The sequence below is a fragment of the Leuciscus leuciscus genome, assembly GCF_965113295.1.
Source record: "Leuciscus leuciscus genome assembly, chromosome: 22".
Classification (NCBI taxonomy): domain Eukaryota; kingdom Metazoa; phylum Chordata; class Actinopteri; order Cypriniformes; family Leuciscidae; genus Leuciscus; species Leuciscus leuciscus.
Window position 1 is genome coordinate 415600 of NC_138746.1, and position 21968 is coordinate 437567.

General features: G+C 43.5%; 2 protein-coding genes across 3 annotated transcripts; both read left to right on the plus strand.

Moving 5' to 3' along the window:
• Positions 1 to 6433: 6433 nt before the first annotated feature.
• Positions 6434 to 21061, plus strand: ypel5 (yippee-like 5). Of its 2 annotated transcripts, none has more exons than XM_082153520.1 (3): positions 6434 to 6566; positions 7320 to 7465; positions 19174 to 21061. In XM_082153520.1, the coding sequence occupies exons 2-3, from the start codon at positions 7325 to 7327 to the stop codon at positions 19396 to 19398; spliced, it is 366 nt and encodes a 121-aa protein (XP_082009646.1). In that variant the 5' UTR covers positions 6434 to 6566; positions 7320 to 7324; the 3' UTR covers positions 19399 to 21061. The 2 variants fall into 2 exon arrangements, with proteins under 2 accessions (XP_082009646.1, XP_082009647.1); XM_082153521.1 differs by having other exon boundaries at positions 6497 to 6566; positions 7283 to 7465.
• On the plus strand, positions 12871 to 15893 carry LOC309486316 (uncharacterized protein; the record flags this gene model as incomplete). Its single annotated transcript, XM_082153560.1, has 3 exons — positions 12871 to 12993; positions 13026 to 13771; positions 15878 to 15893. The coding sequence occupies exons 2-3, from the start codon at positions 13185 to 13187 to the stop codon at positions 15891 to 15893; spliced, it is 603 nt and encodes a 200-aa protein (XP_082009686.1). The 5' UTR covers positions 12871 to 12993; positions 13026 to 13184.
• Positions 21062 to 21968: the final 907 nt, after the last annotated feature.

A 21968-nucleotide genomic window follows, 5' to 3' on the forward strand; every position in this document is an offset into this window, starting at 1 on the left:
GGTCTTTTGGGTGGTTGCTAGGCGGTTGCTAGGGTTTTCTGGGTGGTTGCTAGGGTGTTTTGGGTGGTTGCTAGGCTATTTTGGGTGGTTGCTAGGGTCTTTTGGGTGGTTGCTAGGCGGTTGCTAGGGTATTTTGGGTGGTTGCTATGGTATTCTGGGTGGTTGCTAGGGTCTTTTGGGTGGTTGCTAGGCGGTTGCTAGGGTGTTTTGGGTGGTTGCTAGGGTGTTTTGGGTGGTTGCTAGGGTATTCTGGGTGGTTGCTAGGCGGTTGCTAGGATATTTTGGGTGGTTGCTAGGGTGTTTTGGGTGGTTGCTAGGGTGTTCTGGGTGGTTGCTAGGCGGTTGCTAGGGTGTTATGGGTGGTTACTAGGATGTTTTGTGTGGTTGCTATGGTGTTGCTAGGGTATTTTGGGTGGTTGCTAGGGTCTTTTGGGTGGTTGCTAGGCGGTTGCTAGGGTGTTTTGGGTGGTTACTAGGATGTTTTGTGTGGTTGCTATGGTGTTGCTAGGGTATTTTGGGTGGTTGCTAGGGTATTTTGGGTGGTTGCTAGGCGGTTGCTAGGGTGTTTTGGGTGGTTGCTAGGGTGTTTTGGGTGGTTGCTATGGTCTTTTAAGGTGGTTGCTAGGCGGTTGCTAGGGTGTTTTGGGTGGTTGCTAGGATATTTTGGGTGGTTGCTAGGGTGTTCTGGGTGGTTGCTAGGTGGTTGCTAGGGTGTTCTGGGTGGTTGCTATGGTATTCAGAGCGGTAGATAGATAGATACACACACACACACACACACACACACACACTCAGAGTTTATGAGTTTAGAGTTTATAAGTGTATAAATTGATGAGTTTATAAGTGTACAAGTTTTTGAGTTTAGAGTTTATAAGTTTAAATGAGTTTAGAGTTCAGAGTTTATTAATTTATGAGTTTAAGAGTTCATAAGTCTATGAATTCATGAGTTTATTAGTTAATTAGTTATTCAATTTAAGTTAATTAGTTTATAAGTGTATGAAATTAGAGTTTATTAGTTTAAATGAGTTTCATTGGCTAATATATATAGAATGGCAGTTTGATTTAGTTTTCAAGGGATTTAGATTTGAATTTTTGTCGGTTGGTGAGTTTGAATTTTTTTAGAATGCCCAATGTTAAGTCAATGGGACTTTTTCCGAGTTTTGATCGTCATTTGTAGGAAAACCGTAAGTCCGATCAGTCTGAAAAGATATAGCATAAAACTTCAGATCAGTTTGAGTGTCTGAGCCGAGTTTGGAGTATGTAGAGTTAAAGCTCTAGGGCGAGTTTGAGTCAATAGTTTCCACAGAAGAATAATAATAATATTAATAATAAGTTTAAATAGGATTTCAATATGTTGGCTTTCTCAAGCCAACTTAACTAGATGCGAAAGTTCGTCGAGACAAACTTTAAGTTGGCTTGAGAAAGTTTGGACCAGAAAGTTTTTTGCTAGGCGGTTGCTAGGATTTTATGGGTGGTTGCTATGGTGTTCCTAGGGTATTTTGGGAGGTTGCTAGGGTGTTCTGGGTGGTTGCTAGGTGGTTGCTAGGGTGTCCTGGGTGGTTGCTAGGGTCTTTTGGGTGGTTGCTAGGTGGTTGCTAGGGTCTTTTGGGTGGTTGCTAGGCGGTTGCTAGGGTGTTCTGGGTGGTTGCTAGGGTTTTTTGGGTGGTTGCTAGGCGGTTGCTAGGGTGTTTTGGGTGGTTGCTATGGTCTTTTGGGTGGTTGCTAGGCGGTTGCTAGGGTGTTTTGGGTGGTTGCTAGGCGGTTGCTAGGGTGTTCTGGGTGGTTGCTAGGGTCTTTTGGGTGGTTGCTAGGCGGTTGCTAGGGTGTTTTGGGTGGTTGCTAGGGTCTTTTGGGTGGTTGCTAGGCGGTTGCTAGGGTGTTTTGGGTGGTTGCTAGGGTCTTTTGGGTGGTTGCTAGGATATTTTGGGTGGTTGCTAGGGTCTTTTGGGTGGTTGCTAGGCGGTTGCTAGGGTGTTTTGGGTGGTTGCTAGGGTCTTTTGGGTGGTTGCTAGGCGGTTGCTAGGGTGTTTTGGGTGGTTGCTAGGGTCTTTTGGGTGGTTGCTAGGCGGTTGCTAGGGTGTTTTGGATGGTTGCTAGGGTCTTTTGGGTGGTTGCTATGGTCATTTGGGTGGTTGCTAGGGTGTTTTGGGTGGTTGCTAGGGTCTTTTGGGTGGTTGCTAGGATATTTTGGGTGGTTGCTAGGGTCTTTTGGGTGGTTGCTAGGGTGTTCTGGGTGGTTGCTAGGTTGTTGCTAGGGTGTTCTGGGTGGTTGCTATGGTATTCAGAGCGGTGGATAGATAGATACACACACACACACACACACACACAAACAGACTACCTCCCTCACACACTCACTCAGACACACACACACTCAGAGTTTATGAGTTTAGAGTTTATAAGTGTATAAATGTATGAGTTTATAAGTGTACAAGATTTTGAGTTTAGAGTTTATAAGTTTAAATGAGTTTAGAGTTCAGAGTTTATTAATTTATGAGTTTAAGAGTTCATAAGTCTATGAATTCATGAGTTTATTAGTTAATTAGTTATTAAATTTAAGTTAATTAGTTTATAAGTGTATGAGATTAGAGTTTATTAGTTTAAATGAGTTTCATTGGCTAATATATATAGAATGGCAGTTTGATTTAGTTTTCAAGGGATTTAGATTTGAATTTTTGTCGGTTAGTGAGTTTGAATTTTTTTTAGAATGCCCAATGTTAAGTCAATGGGAGTTTTTCCGAGTTTTGATCGTCATTTGTAGGAAAACCGTAAGTCCGATCAGTCTGAAAAGATATAGCAACTAACTTCAGATCAGTTTGATTGTCTGAGCCGAGTTTGGAGTATGTAGAGTTAAAGCTCTAGGGCGAGTTTGAGTCAACGGTTTCCACAGAAGAATAATAATAATATTAATAATAATAAGTTTAAATAGGATTTCAATATGTTGGCTTTCTCAAGCCAACTTAACTAGATGCGAAAGTTCGTCGAGACAAACTTTAAGTTGGCTTGAGAAAGTTTGGACCAGAACGTTTTTTGCTAGGCGGTTGCTAGGATTTTATGGGTGGTTGCTATGGTGTTCCTAGGGTATTTTGGGAGGTTGCTAGGGTGTTCTGGGTGGTTGCTAGGTGGTTGCTAGTGTGTCCTGGGTGGTTGCTAGGGTCTTTTGGGTGGTTGCTAGGTGGTTGCTAGGGTCTTTTAGGTGGTTGCTAGGCGGTTGCTAGGGTGTTCTGGGTGGTTGCTAGGGTTTTTTGGGTGGTTGCTAGGGTATTCTGGGTGGTTGCTAGGCGGTTGCTAGGATATTTTGGGTGGTTGCTAGGGTCTTTTGGGTGGTTGCTAGGGTGTTCTGGGTGGTTGCTAGGTGGTTGCTAGGGTGTCCTGGGTGGTTGCTAGGGTCTTTTGGGTGGTTGCTAGGCGGTTGCTAGGGTGTTCTGGGTGGTTGCTACGGTGTTTTGGGTGGTTGCTAGGGTCTTTTGGGTGGTTGCTAGGTGGTTGCTAGGGTCTTTTGGGTGGTTGCTAGGCGGTTGCTAGGGTGTTCTGGGTGGTTGCTAGGGTATTTTGGGTGGTTGCTAGGGTCTTTTGGGTGGTTGCTAGGCGGTTGCTAGGGTCTTTTGGGTGATTGCTAGGCGCTTGCTATGGTGTTCTGGGTGGTTGCTAGGGTCTTTTGGGTGGTTGCTAGGCGGTTGCTAGGGTGTTTTGGGTGGTTGCTAGGGTGTTTTGGGTGGTTGCTATGGTCTTTTGGGTGGTTGCTAGGCGGTTGCTAGGGTGTTTTGGGTGGTTGCTAGGGTCTTTTGGGTGGTTGCTAGGCGGTTGCTAGGGTGTTTTGGGTGGTTACTAGGATGTTTTGTGTGGTTGCTATGGTGTTGCTAGGGTATTTTGGGTGGTTGCTAGGGTCTTTTGGGTGGTTGCTAGGCGGTTGCTAGGGTGTTTTGGGTGGTTGCTAGGGTGTTTTGGGTGGTTGCTATGGTCTTTTGGGTGGTTGCTAGGGTGTTTTGGGTGGTTGCTAGGGTCTTTTGGGTGGTTGCTAGGATATTTTGGGTGGTTGCTAGGGTCTTTTGGGTGGTTGCTAGGGTGTTCTGGGTGGTTGCTATGGTATTCAGAGCGGTAGATAGATAGACACACACACACACACACACACACACTCAGAGTTTATGAGTTTAGAGTTTATAAGTGTATAAATTGATGAGTTTATAAGTGTACAAGTTTTTGAGTTTAGAGTTTATAAGTTTAAATGAGTTTAGAGTTCAGAGTTTATTAATTTATGAGTTTAAGAGTTCATAAGTCTATGAATTCATGAGTTTATTAGTTAATTAGTTATTCAATTTAAGTTAATTAGTTTATAAGTGTATGAAATTAGAGTTTATTAGTTTAAATGAGTTTCATTGGCTAATATATATAGAATGGCAGTTTGATTTAGTTTTCAAGGGATTTAGATTTGAATTTTTGTCGGTTGGTGAGTTTGAATTTTTTTAGAATGCCCAATGTTAAGTCAATGGGACTTTTTCCGAGTTTTGATCGTCATTTGTAGGAAAACCGTAAGTCCGATCAGTCTGAAAAGATATAGCATAAAACTTCAGATCAGTTTGAGTGTCTGAGCCGAGTTTGGAGTATGTAGAGTTAAAGCTCTAGGGCGAGTTTGAGTCAATAGTTTCCACAGAAGAATAATAATAATATTAATAATAAGTTTAAATAGGATTTCAATATGTTGGCTTTCTCAAGCCAACTTAACTAGATGCGAAAGTTCGTCGAGACAAACTTTAAGTTGGCTTGAGAAAGTTTGGACCAGAAAGTTTTTTGCTAGGCGGTTGCTAGGATTTTATGGGTGGTTGCTATGGTGTTCCTAGGGTATTTTGGGAGGTTGCTAGGGTGTTCTGGGTGGTTGCTAGGTGGTTGCTAGGGTGTCCTGGGTGGTTGCTAGGGTCTTTTGGGTGGTTGCTAGGTGGTTGCTAGGGTCTTTTGGGTGGTTGCTAGGCGGTTGCTAGGGTGTTCTGGGTGGTTGCTAGGGTTTTTTGGGTGGTTGCTAGGCGGTTGCTAGGGTGTTTTGGGTGGTTGCTATGGTCTTTTGGGTGGTTGCTAGGCGGTTGCTAGGGTGTTTTGGGTGGTTGCTAGGCGGTTGCTAGGGTGTTCTGGGTGGTTGCTAGGGTCTTTTGGGTGGTTGCTAGGCGGTTGCTAGGGTGTTTTGGGTGGTTGCTAGGGTCTTTTGGGTGGTTGCTAGGCGGTTGCTAGGGTGTTTTGGGTGGTTGCTAGGGTCTTTTGGGTGGTTGCTAGGATATTTTGGGTGGTTGCTAGGGTCTTTTGGGTGGTTGCTAGGCGGTTGCTAGGGTGTTTTGGGTGGTTGCTAGGGTCTTTTGGGTGGTTGCTAGGCGGTTGCTAGGGTGTTTTGGGTGGTTGCTAGGGTCTTTTGGGTGGTTGCTAGGCGGTTGCTAGGGTGTTTTGGATGGTTGCTAGGGTCTTTTGGGTGGTTGCTATGGTCATTTGGGTGGTTGCTAGGGTGTTTTGGGTGGTTGCTAGGGTCTTTTGGGTGGTTGCTAGGATATTTTGGGTGGTTGCTAGGGTCTTTTGGGTGGTTGCTAGGGTGTTCTGGGTGGTTGCTAGGTTGTTGCTAGGGTGTTCTGGGTGGTTGCTATGGTATTCAGAGCGGTAGATAGATAGACACACACACACACACACACACACACTCAGAGTTTATGAGTTTAGAGTTTATAAGTGTATAAATTGATGAGTTTATAAGTGTACAAGTTTTTGAGTTTAGAGTTTATAAGTTTAAATGAGTTTAGAGTTCAGAGTTTATTAATTTATGAGTTTAAGAGTTCATAAGTCTATGAATTCATGAGTTTATTAGTTAATTAGTTATTCAATTTAAGTTAATTAGTTTATAAGTGTATGAAATTAGAGTTTATTAGTTTAAATGAGTTTCATTGGCTAATATATATAGAATGGCAGTTTGATTTAGTTTTCAAGGGATTTAGATTTGAATTTTTGTCGGTTGGTGAGTTTGAATTTTTTTAGAATGCCCAATGTTAAGTCAATGGGACTTTTTCCGAGTTTTGATCGTCATTTGTAGGAAAACCGTAAGTCCGATCAGTCTGAAAAGATATAGCATAAAACTTCAGATCAGTTTGAGTGTCTGAGCCGAGTTTGGAGTATGTAGAGTTAAAGCTCTAGGGCGAGTTTGAGTCAATAGTTTTTCACAGAAGAATAATAATAATAATATTAATAATAATAATAATAAGTTTAAATAGGATTTCAATATGTTGGCTCTCTCAAGCCAACTTAATAATAATAATAAGTTTAAATAGGATTTCAATATGTTGGCTTTCTCAAGCCAACTTAATAATAAGTTTAAGTACAATATCAGTAAGTTGGCTTTCTCAGCCAACTTAATAATAACAGAAATATTAAGAATAGTAGAAGAAAACACTCCCGACAGCTGTTGTCATGACACGTGCGCCAGTGCGCGTGACGTCATCGCGCGCGTCACCGAACCGGATGTTGATATAAAGTCTGGCGAAAGCGCAGAAAGGAAACAGCAGCGCGAGCTGTACGGAAATAAACAAACACTCGATCTAAATCTGCTGGTAAGAGTTTTAATCATACTAACCCTTAACGGCGAGATTTGCTTTTATTTCGACCATTAATCGCCATAACCGTTTTCAAGCACATCTGATCATATTGTTGTTGTTGTTGTTGTTGTTGTGTGACGCTGAGCGACAGACGAGAGAGAGAGAATTGTTCTACTTACCTTTTTAATTTTTATTTATCTATGCCATTTATTTTATGTATGTATATGTATGATGATTGGAAGTACTTTGGCAATACATTGAAATAATTGTCATGCCAATAAAGCACATTTGAATTGAATTGAGAGAGAGAGAGAGAGAGAGAGAGAGAGAGAGAGAGAAAGGGTGACATGAAGAAGAGAGAGAGAGAGAGAGAGAGAGAGAGAGAGAAAGGGTGACATGAAGAAGAGAGAGAGAGAGAGAGAGAGAGAGAGAGAAAGGGTGACATGAAGAAGAGAGAGAGAGAGAGAGAGAGAGAAAGGGTGACATGAAGAAGAGAGAGAGAGAGAGAGAGAAAGGGTGACATGAAGAAGAGAGAGAGAGAGAGAGAGTGATATATGAGTGTGTGACATATGAAGAAGAGAGAGAAAAAGATGAAGAAGAGAGAGGCGACACACATGTTTATAGTGTTGTTCTATCAATCCCAGAAGCCTGTGTTCTGAACAGCTGTTGTTCTCCACTCACTCACTGTGACTGAATACTGCCGTTACAACGGTGCTCGTCTCTCCTCACAGGTGTGTGTGTGTGTGTGTGTGTGTGTGTGTGTCGCAGGAATCATGGGCCGGATCTTCTTGGATCACATCGGTGGGACGCGCCTGTTTTCCTGTGCAAACTGTGACACGATCCTGACAAACCGCTCAGAGCTGATCTCAACCCGCTTTACTGGAGCCACAGGGAGAGCCTTCCTCTTCAACAAGGCATGTGTACACACACTCACTCACACATACACACACACACTCACTCACAGATTCTCTCTCACACATACACACACACACACACACACACACACACACACACACACACACACACACACACTCACTCACTCACACACTCACTCACAGATTCTCTCTCACACATACACACACACACACACACACACACACTCACACACACACACACATACTCACTCACACACACACACACACACACACACACACACACACACACACACACACACACACACTCACTCACTCACTCACATACTCACTCACTCACACACACACACACACTCACTCACTCACATACTCACACACACACACACACACACACACACACATACTCACTCACACACACACACACACACACACACACACACACTCACTCACATTCTTACTCACTCACACACACACACTCAAGTCAAGTTTATTTGTATAGCAGCTTCACAGTATTAAATTAAAATAATACAACAAAGTTTGTTTCAAGAGGAATTTATTGATTGATAAAATTAAATTAAATATCCCCAAAATATCCCCAACTGAGCAAGCCAAAGGCAACAGTGGCAAGGAACCGAAAAACTCCATCAAGTGACCTAATGGTGTCCTAAAACTCCATCAGGTGACCTAATGGTGTCCTAAAACTCCATCAGGTGACCTAATGGAGAAAAAAGAAACCTTGGGAGAACCCAGGCTCAGTCGGGGGCCAGTTCTCCTCTGGCATTTATGAGCTAGAGGCCGGATTGTAGTTTGAACTGTAGGATTATATGAATGCCTGGCTGAAGAGATGCGACTTTAATCTAGTTTTAAACTGGGAGAGCGAGTCTGAGCAACGAACAGTATCAGGAAGACTATTCCAGAGTTTTGGAGCCAAATGTGAAAATGCTCTCCCTCCTTTGGTGGTTCTGGATATCCTAGGTATGACCAAAAGCCTTGAATTTAGTGATCTTAAAGAGCGCGATGGATTATAGGGCGATAGAAGATCCGTTAAATAGACTGGAGCTAAGCCGTTTAGGGCTTTATAAGTCAGTAGCAATACCTTATAATTAATACGGAGCTTTATAGGTAACCAATGCAGTGATGATAAAATCTGTGTTATATGATCATATTTTCTTGATCTAGTAAGAACTCTAGCGGCGGCATTTTGGACTAACTGTAGCTTGTTTATTGAGGATGCAGGACAACCAGCTAGTAAAGCATTACAGTAATCCAGTCTCGAGGTCATGAATGCATGAACTAACTTTTCTGCATCAGAAACTGATAGCATATTACGTAGCTTAGCAATGTTTCTAAGGTGAAAAAATGCTGTTTTTGTAACATATGAAATATGATTTTCAAAAGACAGGTTGCAATCGAGTATAACACCCAGGTCTTTTACTGTAGAGGATAAAGTAACAGGACATCCTATGATGTTAAAGTTGTATTGTGCGAGATTTTGTGGGCGGTTTTTTGAACCGATAAGTATTACCTCTGTCTTGTCTGGATTTAATAAAAGAAAATTACGCGTCATCCAATCTTTTATATCTTTTACACACTCTGTCAATTTGGAAAATTTAGCGTTTTCATCCGGCCGTGATGAAATATATATTTGAGTGTCATCAGCATAACAATGGAAACTAATTCCATGTTTCCTTATAATATTTCCAAGTGGCATCATATATAATTATCTATGGTGGATGGGAGGATTGTTCTGCCTGGTTGATAACGCGGCGCTGCATGACATATTACAGCAGTACGTAATATGCAAGTTACCATGTAATGATCAGTGACATCATCACTTTGTGGAATGATATCTATATCGGTTGGATCGGTTCCGTGTGATATAATTAAATCGAGTGTATGATTAAGACGATGTGTTGGTCCGGTGACGTTTTGCTTGACCCCAAATGAATTTAATAAATCTGTAAACGCAGCTCCTAACGCATCATTTGGATTATCTACGTGTATGTTAAAATCTCCAACAATTAATGCTTTATCGACATTGACTAATAGGTCTGAGAGAAAATCTGCAAACTCTTTTAGGAAATCAGCGTAAGGCCCTGGCGGTCTATATACGGTAGCCAAGGCTAGAGATAATAGGGATGTTTTTCTAACATCTAAGAGCGTAACATTTAGTACAAGTACTTCAAATGAAATAAACTTATAACCCGTTTTCTGAGTAACATTGAGAATATTTCTATTCATGGGTTTCATCAGGTCCCTTTCCACAGGTGTATAAAATCAAGCACCTAGATTATGAATGCAGACTGCATTGTGCTTGATTAAAGGTCCCATGACATGCTACTTTTTGTAGGCTTTAATATAGGCATTAGTGGTCCCTAGTACTGTATCTGAAATCTCTTTCCAAAAATTCAGCCTCAGTGCAGAATTATAGCCACTACAAGCCAGTCCCAGAATGAGCTTCCTTCAGACGGGCCGTTTCGGTGTCTGTAGCTTTAAATACTAATGAGGAGGAGAAAGGCGGCGCAAGGTGGAGGGTGGGTGTGGCCTTGACCATCTTGCGCAACGGTACCGTGGCGTGCATGTTTACGTTGGATATAGCAATGGCACGAAGACACGCAGTCTTTCAAACATTTCAGTTTGACCCAGAATCTGATCCAGATGGAGAAGCAACGGATGAAGAAGTTGCAACTCAGCGGCTCCAGCAGGACGTTTCCGAATGGTTAGTTTAAAATATTATGTCTGGATACGGTACTTTATTCGGATGGTTTACAGTTATCATCATGTATCTTACGCGAACCTACTGTTGCCTTTTCATGAGAGATCTGTAACGTCTGTATTTATCTTATTACAATTACATCAAGCTCTGCGATCTTGAAATGCGGATATCGCGCGCGCCATATAACCAACAGGGAAACGGTTATCCAAATAACAAAGAAGTGTACAACACTCGCGTTACAGTGTGTGTATTCACACACATAAACTGCATAGCTAATGTTACAGCCACATTCTACGTGTAAAATCTAGGTAACCATAAACAGTAAAGCAACACACTTATATATCATTAGTTGACATTTTTGTCCGAGGTGTGTAACTGAGCCAAAGAGAGTGATCCAGACTTTAGTTTCAGACGTTCAGCAAGCCCAGCTCTGTATTGACCCTTCGGTGTTCATTTGTACATCCAATTATTGAGCAATTGTTATGCTTCGCTCGCTCAAAAGCCATGATATCTCTCGTGGACAAACTAAAATCGCGCGCGCGTTTCGACTTCCTAGCTCATTTTCTCATGGGCGGAAAATATTCTCTGGGCGGGCAAAGCAGAGACAGGGGAGGTAACATTTCCTCCTTATGACGTCATAAGGAGGAGATTCAAGATCAGCGCATATGAGCCTCCATTTTCTCAAAGGCAGAGAAAGAGAGCAAAAGCTCGATTTACACCGATTAAAATTTTTAGAAACTTGGGGACCATATACAGGCTAGGGGAACTCATATTAATGTTAAAAAACCTCAGAAAGTGAAAATTCATGTCATGGGACCTTTAATACACCTGTGGAAAGGGACCTGATGAAAGCCATGAATAGATGGTTGCAACACCGCCGCCACGACCAATCAGACGGGGCTCATGCTTATAACAGTATCCAGGAGGAGTAGACTCATTAATACCGAAATAATCATTTGGTTTAAGCCAGGTTTCAGTAAGGCAAAGTACATCGAAGCTATTATCTGTGACTATTTCATTTACAATAACTGCCTTAGGTGTGAGTGATCTAATGTTTAGAAGACCTAGCTTTAGAAATAGTTTTTGTTTACTAATAGCAACATTTTCTGTTTTAATAACAATTAGATTTTTCCTAGATCCTGCATTAGATTTATTATTTGATCTCACTAAACGAGGAATAGACACGGTTTCTATGCAATGTTCTACACTAGTATTTATATCAGTTGAATTGGTGCAGCAGAGACTATGATTTGGACTTTTGGTTACTAGTCAAAGGGTATTTAACATTTTGGAGATGTTATCCGACAGAAGATCCGCTCCGAATCTGCTTGGGTGTAAGCCATCAGCACGGAAAAGCCTAGGACGCTCCCAAAACATATTCCAATTATTTACAAAGAGCAGTTTCTGCTCATTGCACCATGACATTAACCATTCATTTAGCGCAAATAATCTGCTGAACTTTTCATGCCCTAGTCGGTACGTGGGAAGCGGTCCTGACACAATGATCGTTGTTTCAGGCGATGTGCTGCGTACCGTATCGATCAGATTCCTGAAGTCTTTCTTCAGAATCTCCGTCTGGTGCAGCCTGATGTCGTTCACTCCCGCGTGCAGGACCACAGTTCCGACGCGCTCGTCACCATTCAGGATCTCGGGAACGCGAGCAGCGATTTCAGAAACACGAGCACCAGGAAAGCAGTGACTTTGCACCTTACTTTTACCTAACGTAGCGTGTACGTGCCGAACGATGGAATCGCCGAGGATCACAGCATCACGTTCTGTTTCGCGAAGAGGGGAGAAGCGGTTTTGTGTGGATAACTCGAAAACCGGGAGGGTCGGAGAAAGTCTTGGTCTAAACCTGACTCGCGTCTTCCGCTGCGGAACCACCCAGGCTTCGTGGTGGCGTGTTGGAGCCGGAGTGAACGAGACCATGGCTGATCGCGACCGATGCTGAGGAACGCACGGAGTAGACGCGGTCGGAGTCAGCGGGTTAGTAACGTTAAACACTGATTTGTGTGCATCGGCGCGTGATGTTTCAAGAGCCAAACACCGGTCTCTCAGCTCGGCCTGTCTCAATAAAAGGTTGTGGATCTGTTTCTCAACAGCTTCCAGCTCAGACTGCAGTGCGTGCAGCTCAAATGTGTCCTCACCTGCACCAAAAGGTAGACTACTTACATCTGATATATTCACCATTTTAACAGATGGACAGTGAGTTAGCAACGAAGCTACCAGTGATGCTATCAATATTAATACAAATTTATGACTGAAGTCTTGGATATAATCCGTTTTTTTTTTAGTGGTAGGAGTGTAGAGTAGACGCACGATAGGCAAAAAAAAAAAAAATGTTTGTTTGTAAATGAGTGTGGAGAAGACGTGTTCAGCCGTGATCCACGGACGTACCTTTAACATACTCACTCACACACACACACACACACACACACACACACACACACACACACACACACACACACTCACTCACACACTCACTTACATACACACACACACTCACACACACACACACACACACACACACACACACACCCAGGTTCCTAACCGACGACGAAGACTTGACAGAGCAGCCATCAAGTGTTAGACAGTATTCTAGGTTATTACGTGAGGACGTTTTTTGTCCAATAATTAGAATCTCTGTTTTTTCAGAGTTTAGTAGTAGGAAATTAGTCATCCAGTTTTTTATATCAGCTGTGCATTCCGTTAATTTTGTGAATTAGTAAGTTTCGTCAGGGCGTGAAGAAATATAGAGCTGAGTATCATCAGCATAACAGTGAAAACTAATGCCATGCTTCATAATGATATCTCCTAATGGTTGTGTGTGTTATGTGTGTGTGTGTGTGTGTGTGTGTGTGTGTGTGTGTGTGTGTGTGAGGGTAGCATGTACACAGATTGGCCCTCATTTATCAAAAGTGCGTACACCAAATTTCCAGCGTACACCTGGCGTACACCCAAAACCACGGTGACTTTGAGATTTATCAATATGGACGTTGGCGTACGGCACGCTCAAATCCTACGCCAGCTCAGGAGGTGGTGTACATGTACGCACGCTCTAATCCTACGCCAGCTCAGGAGGTGGTGTACATGTACGCACGCTCTAATCCTACGCCAGCTCAGGAGGTGGTGTACATGTACGCACGCTCTAATCCTACGCCAGCTCAGGAGGTGGTGTACATGTACGCACGCTCTAATCCTACGCCAGCTCAGGAGGTGGTGTACATGTACGCACGCTCTAATCCTACGCCAGCTCAGGAGGTGGTGTACATGTACGCACGCTCTAATCCTACGCCAGCTCAGGAGGTGGTGTACATGTACGCACGCTCTAATCCTACGCCAGCTCAGGAGGTGGTGTACATGTACGCACGCTCTAATCCTACACCAGCTCAGGAGGTGGTGTACATGTACGCACGCTCTAATCCTACGCCAGCTCAGGAGGTGGTGTACATGTACGCACGCTCTAATCCTACGCCAGCTCAGGAGGTGGTGTACATGTACGCACGCTCTAATCCTACGCCAGCTCAGGAGGTGGTGTACATGTACGCACGCTCTAATCCTACACCAGCTCAGGAGGTGGTGTACATGTACGCACGCTCAAATCCTACGCCAGCTCAGGAGGTGGTGTACATGTACGCACGCTCTAATCCTACGCCAGCTCAGGAGGTGGTGTTAATGTACGCACGCTCTAATCCTACGCCAGCTCAGGAGGTGGTGTACATGTACGCACGCTCAAATCCTACGCCAGCTCAGGAGGTGGTGTACATGTACGCACGCTCAAATCCTACGCCAGCTCAGGAGGTGGTGTTAATGTACGCACGCTCTAATCCTACGCCAGCTCAGGAGGTGGTGTACATGTACGCACGCTCTAATCCTACACCAGCTCAGGAGGTGGTGTACATGTACGCACGCTCTAATCCTACGCCAGCTCAGGAGGTGGTGTTAATGTACGCACGCTCTAATCCTACGCCAGCTCAGGAGGTGGTGTACATGTACGCACGCTCTAATCCTACGCCAGCTCAGGAGGTGGTGTACATGTACGCACGCTCTAATCCTACGCCAGCTCAGGAGGTGGTGTACATGTACGCACGCTCTAATCCTACGCCAGCTCAGGAGGTGGTGTACATGTACGCACGCTCTAATCCTACGCCAGCTCAGGAGGTGGTGTACATGTACGCACGCTCTAATCCTACGCCAGCTCAGGAGGTGGTGTACATGTACTCATGCTCTAACCCTACGCCAGCTCAGGAGGTGGTGTACATGTACGCACGTTTTGAGTTAGAGCGGAAATGCGCAGAAAAACAATTCTTAACACCACAAAACGCACTGACAAACTAAAAGTTATGATATATTATGACCCACTGTAAAAAAAATAAAAAAATATAGTAATTATAAACTTTAGTGTTTATTTTTGTGCAACATGAACTTCAATGGTTAATTTGTGTGACTTTACCAAAGCATTTGATTTGTAGGCATATGTATTCCTTCAGTTGCGAGCCTGTGCGCTTTACCTGACGTTGTTTATACTTTGGCCTGGCTCCGCAGCGCGAGTCTCCGCAGACTGCGCGCGCACCTCCCCAAACGGACGAGATACTCTATACTCGACGCGCTCACCGTCGTACTATTCTTTGAAACGATGGTTAGGCCAGGGTTAGGCCCGGCAGGTGCGCACGGACTGGGTTCAGTAATGAAAGGCTTTCAATGACCAAAAAATAATTCAGACTGACAAAATAATAAAAATGACATTCTTCTTCTTTTAAATAATAATAATAATAATAATAATACAAATAATAATAACGACATTCTTCTTCTAAATAACAATAAGCGTCATTAATAATAAAAATCATAATAAGAATAATAAGAATATTACAAATTGTCATGCAATTATTCATGTGAATGAATGGTACTCCACATCACATCATCATCACTATTGTACACCCCAATACATGTGAGGTGATACGAAATTAAATGCTAATTGTTTCAAAACACGTGCTGTAAAATAATGCATTGTGATAGGTCATTTGCTCATCCAAGTTTCTCTTCTTTGCCGTCTTCCGTGTGTCCATGGCGTAAAATGAGGGCGTGGGGGAAGCGGAGACTTTACAGTTTTTTTCGATTGCTAAACGACATTGGGCACAACTGGAGTCACATGTGCAAAACTCTAACTACAGTCTGCACAGCAGCAGTTCATGAGGACCAAACTCTAGTTCGTTTTTCATTGCTTGAACACAGTTTTCAAAACTCTACACCCTTATCCCATGACTTTAACCACAACCTGCACAACACTGTGGATTTACAGCACTTTGTTCAAATGCTAACACACTGCTGTCAAAACTGTGAACCACACATTCAAAACAGAATAGATTTCAGCCTTGTGCCTTTCAAACACTGATGAGTGCAGTTTCAGCTGAAAGGCTAAGCAGGGGTCTTGTTTTAGACTTGTTAGTGAACACACACACACACACACACACACACACACACACACACACACATATATATATATATATATATATATATATATATATATAGGTAGAGCTCAGAAAGACTAATTTTGGAAATGGAACAAGGAAGACGGGTTGGTGGAGGGAGAAGGGTGGCAGGGAGAGGGCGGATGCGTGCCGGATGTGAGGACACGAGTCCAGAGGACTGCCAGGGATGGATAAGGCACTCCAGAAGGTTCTCATGGCAAGAGAGAACATTAGATGTGATGTTGATGTAAACCTGTGTCCTGATGCTAGAGAGAGGCAGGATTAGCCCCTCAATTATTTGTTCGAATTACAGTATGTACTTTTAGTTTCGACCTTTTTTTCTCATTACTGTAATTCCGTAAATTACTACAGACTATTGAAGCAAACTGCTAATGTTCATTTACCTTAAAGAATTATGTTCTAAAAATTTAAATAAATCATGTGAAAGAATGTCACTCTTTTCTTTGAAGAAAATATTACTTTGTATGAAGTCACTGAAATTGTTCAAACTGTAAAGATGAAAAGTTAGTATTTTCTGTATTGGTGTTTGATGCGAGTGTGTTTCCTCTCAGTGTGTTCTGAGTGACAGTGTGTGTTATCTCAGTGAGGGGTGTGTGTAGTGTGTTTCCTCAGTGTGTTCTGAGTGACAGTGTGTGTTATCTCAGTGAGGGTTGTGTGTAGTGTGTTTCCTCTCAGTGTGTTCTGAGTGACAGTGTGTGTTATCTCAGTGAGGGTTGTGTGTAGTGTGTTTCCTCTCAGTGTGTTCTGAGTGACAGTGTGTGTTATCTCAGTGAGGGTTGTGTGTAGTGTGTTTCCTCTCAGTGTGTTCTGAGTGACAGTGTGTGTTATCTCAGTGAGGGTTGTGTGTAGTGTTTGGCTGCACTGAGGCTGTTTTGAGCCGTGTGTTAAGAGTTGTGTTGCTTGGAATGAGTTTTGCAGGTGATGTGAACTGTTTAGCTCAGGGGACTGTTGGTAGTGCAGACTGTAGTTAGAGTTTTGCACATGTAGCTCCAGTTGTGCTCACTGTCGTTTAGCAATCGAAAAAAACTGTAATATATAGGGGCGTGTTATTCTAATGACGATCGTTTTCAGCCGCGGCATTTATCAAGGGCAGGTATTGCGTACACCTGGATTTTAAAGGTACGCACAGCTTCATAAATCAGGCGGTGAGAGGAGTGTAAGCATAATCTTACGCCAACATATACGCCCGTTTCTACGCAAGAATGATAAATGAGGGCCAGTGTGTGTGTGTGAGGGTAGCATGTACAGAGTGAACAGCAGCGGTCCTAGTACTGAGCCTTGTGGTACGCCATACTGAACTTGTGATTGATGAGACATCTCTTCATTTACTGCTACAAACTGATAACGGTCAGATAAGTATGATTTAAACCATGCTATTGCAATTCCACTAATGCCAACATAATTTTCGAGTCTATTTAAAAGAATGTTGTGGTCAATAGTGTCAAATGCAGCACTAAGATCGAGTAACACTAATAGAGAGATACAACCACGATCGGATGATAAGAGCAGATCATGTGTGACTCTAATGAGAGCTGTCTCGGTACTATGGTGCGGTCTAAATCCTGATTGGAAATCCTCCAGATATCATTTCTTTCTAAAAAGGAACATAGTTGTGAGGATACTGCCTTTTCTAGTATCTTTGACAGAAAAGGCAGATTCGAGATTGGCCTGTAATTGACTAATTCTGTACGATCAAGTTGCGTTTTTTAACAAGCGGTTTAATCATAGCCAGCTTAAAATTTTTTGGTGCGTATCCTAGTGACAAAGATGAATTAATGATATTAAGAAGAGGATCTGTGACCTCTGGGAGCATCTCTTTCAGTAGCTTAGTCGGTATAGGGTCTAACATACATGTTGTCGGTTTAGATGATTTAACGAGTTTAGTAGAGTTTCCTGTAGCTCAGTGGTAAGAGCATTGCGTTAACAACGCAAGGTTGTGGGTTCGATCCCAGGGGATCGCACATACCTATGTATAAATGTATAGGATAACGCAATGTAAGTCGCTTTGGATAAAAGCGTCTGCCAAATGCATAAATGTAAAATGTAAATGTAGTAAATTCTTCCTCTCCAATAGCAACGAATGAATTGAATTTTTCCTTAGGGAGACTACAATGCACTGCCTGATGTGATACTGTAGTAGACGGTTGCATGGTTATCATTTTCTCCCTGATATTATCAATCTTATAAGTGAAGAAGTTCATAAAGTCATTACTGCTGTGCTGCTTGGAAACTTCTGGGCTTGAAGCTTTATTTTTCGTTAGTTTAGCCACTGTTTCAAATAAATACCTAGGGTTGTGTTTATTTTCTTCTAATAGGTTTGAAAAATAAGCAGATCCAGCAGCTTTTAAAGCCTCTCTGTATGCAGTCGAACTCTCCTTCCATGAGATGCGAAATACCTCTAGTTTTGTTTTCTTCCAGCAACGCTCCATCTCTCTGGCTGCTCTCTTAAGGGCCTGAGTGTGCTCGTTGTACCACAGCGTTGGACTATTTTCTTTAATCTTCTTTAAGCGCAAAGGAGCAACTGTGTCTAAAGTGCTGGAAAAGAGAGAGTTAAAAGTTTCTGTTGCAATATCGAGTTCTTCTAAGCTATCTGGGATGCTGAGATGGTGAAACTGATCAGGAAGATTATTAATAAAGCAATCTTTAGTGGCAGAAGTGATAGGTCTAACATATTTGTAACACGGAGTCGGCTTTGCAGCCTTGGCTAAATGAAGTTTACACGAGACTAGATAATGATCGGAGATGTCATCGCTCTGCTGCAGAATTTCAACGGCATCAACATCTATTCCGTGTGATAATATTAGATCTAGAGTATGATTTCGAGAATGAGTCGGTCCTGACACGTGTTGTCTAACTCCAGTAGAGTTCAGAATGTCTTTAAATGCCAATGCATCTTTTTCGTTATCTACATGTATATTAAAATCACCAACAATTAGTACTTTATCTGCAGCCAGAACTGTGTGTGTGTGTGTGTGTGTGTGTGTGTGTGTGTGTGTGTGTGTGTGTGTGTGTGTGTGTGTGTGTGTGTGTGTGTGTGTGTGTGTGTGTGTGTGTCCTCAGGTGGTGAACCTGCAGTACAGTGAGGAGCAGGACCGTGTGTAACGTGTGTGTGTGTGTGTGTGTCCTCAGGTGATGAACCTGCAGTACAGTGAGGAGCAGGACCGTGTGTAACGTGTGTGTGTGTGTGTGTCCTCAGGTGGTGAACCTGCAGTACAGTGAGGAGCAGGACCGTGTGTAACGTGTGTGTGTGTGTGTGTCCTCAGGTGGTGAACCTGCAGTACAGTGAGGAGCAGGACCGTGTGTAACGTGTGTGTGTGTGTGTGTCCTCAGGTGGTGAACCTGCAGTACAGTGAGGAGCAGGACCGTGTGTAACGTGTGTGTGTGTGTGTGTGTGTGTCCTCAGGTGGTGAACCTGCAGTACAGTGAGGAGCAGGACCGTGTGTAACGTGTGTGTGTGTGTGTGTGTGTGTGTCCTCAGGTGGTGAACCTGCAGTACAGTGAGGAGCAGGACCGTGTGTAACGTGTGTGTGTGTGTGTGTCCTCAGGTGGTGAACCTGCAGTACAGTGAGGTGCAGGACCGGGTGATGTTGACGGGCAGACACATGGTTCGGGACGTGAGCTGTAAGAACTGCAACAGTAAACTGGGCTGGATCTACGAGTTCGCCACAGAGGACAGCCAGCGCTATAAAGAGGGCCGAGTGATCCTGGAGCGAGCGCTGGTGCGGGAGAGCGAGGGCTTCGAGGAGCACGTGCCGTCAGACGCCTCCTGAGTCACGTGACCTTCATCAGACGCCTCCTGAGTCACGTGACCTCCGTCAGCCCGGTCACGTGATCACATGACCTTCATCAGCCCAGTCACGTGACCTTCATCAGACGCCTCCTGATCACATGACCTTCATCAGACGCCTCCTGAGTCACGTGACCTCCGTCAGCCCGGTCACATGGTCACGTGACCTCCATCAGCCCGCCTCCTCGCAGAGAAACATGGTCTTATCTAGATAGATTTACAAATAAACACATTTGATGCTGAGAAATCTCCTCTTTAATTGGCTGCAACTACAGAAATGATGAGGCTCATGAAGGAATGTGAATCCATATTACTGCTATAAACACTGACAGAGATTCATAAGCATCTTTCCTCTCTGTGAGTGTTAGAGCCACTGCTTCGTGCTGTGTGTGTCTGGGCCAGTGCTGTGTGTGTCTGGGCCAGTGCTGTGTGTGTCTGGGCCAGTACTGTGTGTGTCTGGGCCAGTGCTGTGTGTGTCTGTGCCAGTGCTGTGTGTGTCTGGGCCAGTACTGTGTGTGTCTGGGCCAGTGCTGTGTGTGTCTGGGCCAGTGCTGTGTGTGTCTGGGCCAGTGCTGTGTGTGTCTGGGCCAGTGCTGTGTGTGTCTGGGCCAGTACTGTGTGTCTTCAGCTCACCTTTATGTCAATGTTATTCTCAGTCAACGTTATGCAACACATTTGTAGATACTGATTACATTAGTTCAATAATGAGTTTTCTCACCATCTTTCCAAAATTCGATATGATGAAACCTGAACAGAACAGAAAGATTCATACATCTGAAAATAGTGGATTGTGTTTCATCTCGTTCTCTGAGAGCAGAAGCTGAGCTGAAGACAGTCAAACCACAGCAGTGTGTGTGTGTGTGTGTGTGTGTGTGTGTGTGTGTGTGTGTGTGTGTGTGTGTGTGTGTGTGTGTGTGTGTGTGTGAGAGTGGCTCTCGTTCCTGCTGTCAGGATCACAGGAGTTAAAGATGATGAATCACTACTCCACTGATTTCTCCAAACTCACTGTGTCCTTGATAGTTTATAGATGAGGGTTAGGGTTAGATCGCTGATAGCGATGAGGAGTGTGAGGCTGTAATAACAGCTCATCATCATCTGTGCGAGAGCTAAACAAACCGGTTCAGGATTCATGACTGGAGGATCTGAAGCTTCTCTTCTGGTTGAACAGGTTTCTGTCAGCGCTGTGATGAAGGCATTGCTCTGAGTGAAGAGAACACACACACACACACACTCTAAAGATCCTGATAGTTCTCGATCACACACTCTCTAAAGATCCCCATACACCAGCCTGTTCACCACACACACACACACACACACACTAAAGATCCCTATAGTTCTCCATCACACACGTTCTGCCTTTGTTAGGAATGGTTTGTTCTAGTTGAGTTGCTCTTTCCCTAGTTTGGCGTTCAGAGGAGCGTTGAGTGTGTGTGAAGCGATTACTGGCGTGTTCACAGCTGGATTTGTTCCTAAAGCTCCTCAGTTCTGCGTCTGAAACTTTATTGTTCTGTAATTCTCAGCAAATTCCTCACATGCTTATGATCGTTTCTCTTTAGTGTTCGTTTGTGTGTGATGTAAAAGTGTGACCAGCAAGACCGTTTTCTGCTTCTCTATATTTATCCTTTCATTAAAGCATTTTCTGTTCATTATGTTTGCAGCGTCTCAGTTGTGTTTAGCTTGAGCTTCATGTTGTTGAATATGATGTCGGACTGGGGAATAAACACTTCCTGAAGATGAAGATGTGTGCTGGGTTTCTCCAGCAGAGGGCAGTGAAGCTCAGTGTTCTGCAGTCTGGAGGAGAATGTGCTCGACTTCATCAAACATCACAGAGGATCATCTTCTGTTCTGTGTGTGTGTGTGTGTGTGTGTGTGTGTGTTTGAGTATTAACTAGAGGTGACGGAAGGGTTTTATCTTACATCTGCTGTCATTCAAGCCCTGGTCACGTACACTGGAACAAAACCTAATTTCTGCTGGTCAAACACATGTTTACTGACACCACACAAATCAGAATGTTAAAAGAAACTGCTTCTTACTCTTAGAAATAGGGTTAGGGTTTCCATAGAAGAACCATTTCTGGTTCCCCAACAAACCTTTCAGTGACAGTGATGGTTCCAGTAAAGAACATTTAACCTTGAGGTCACTTAATATTCAACAATATTTCTACAAAACTGCTTTATAGATGAAATAAACTCATTTGATAATGGATGATCTTCACAGTGGAACTGAACTGACTTCAGCTGAACAACAGAACACACACATGTTCATCGCTGTAGAGATGCCCTGAAACACCTGTACTGTAGAGATGCTCTGAAACACCTGTACTGTAGAGATGCCCTGAAACACCTGTACTGTAGAGATGCTCTGAAACACCTGTACTGTAGAGATGCTCTGAAACACCTGTACTGTAGAGATGCTCTGAAACACCTGTACCGTAGAGATGCCCTGAAACACCTGTACTGTAGAGATGCTCTGAAACACCTGTACTGTAGAGATGCTCTGAAACACCTGTACCGTAGAGATGCCCTGAAACACCTGTACCGTAGAGATGCCCT

Excerpts from the sequence above, each read along its gene's own strand:
- ypel5 (XM_082153520.1), top strand. The coding sequence starts at position 7,325 with ATGGGCCGGATCTTCTTGGATCACATCGGTGGGACGCGCCTGTTTTCC. Across the intron at positions 7,466-19,173 it reads GAGCCTTCCTCTTCAACAAG|GTGGTGAACCTGCAGTACAG; the intron begins GCATGTGTACAC and ends GTGTGTCCTCAG.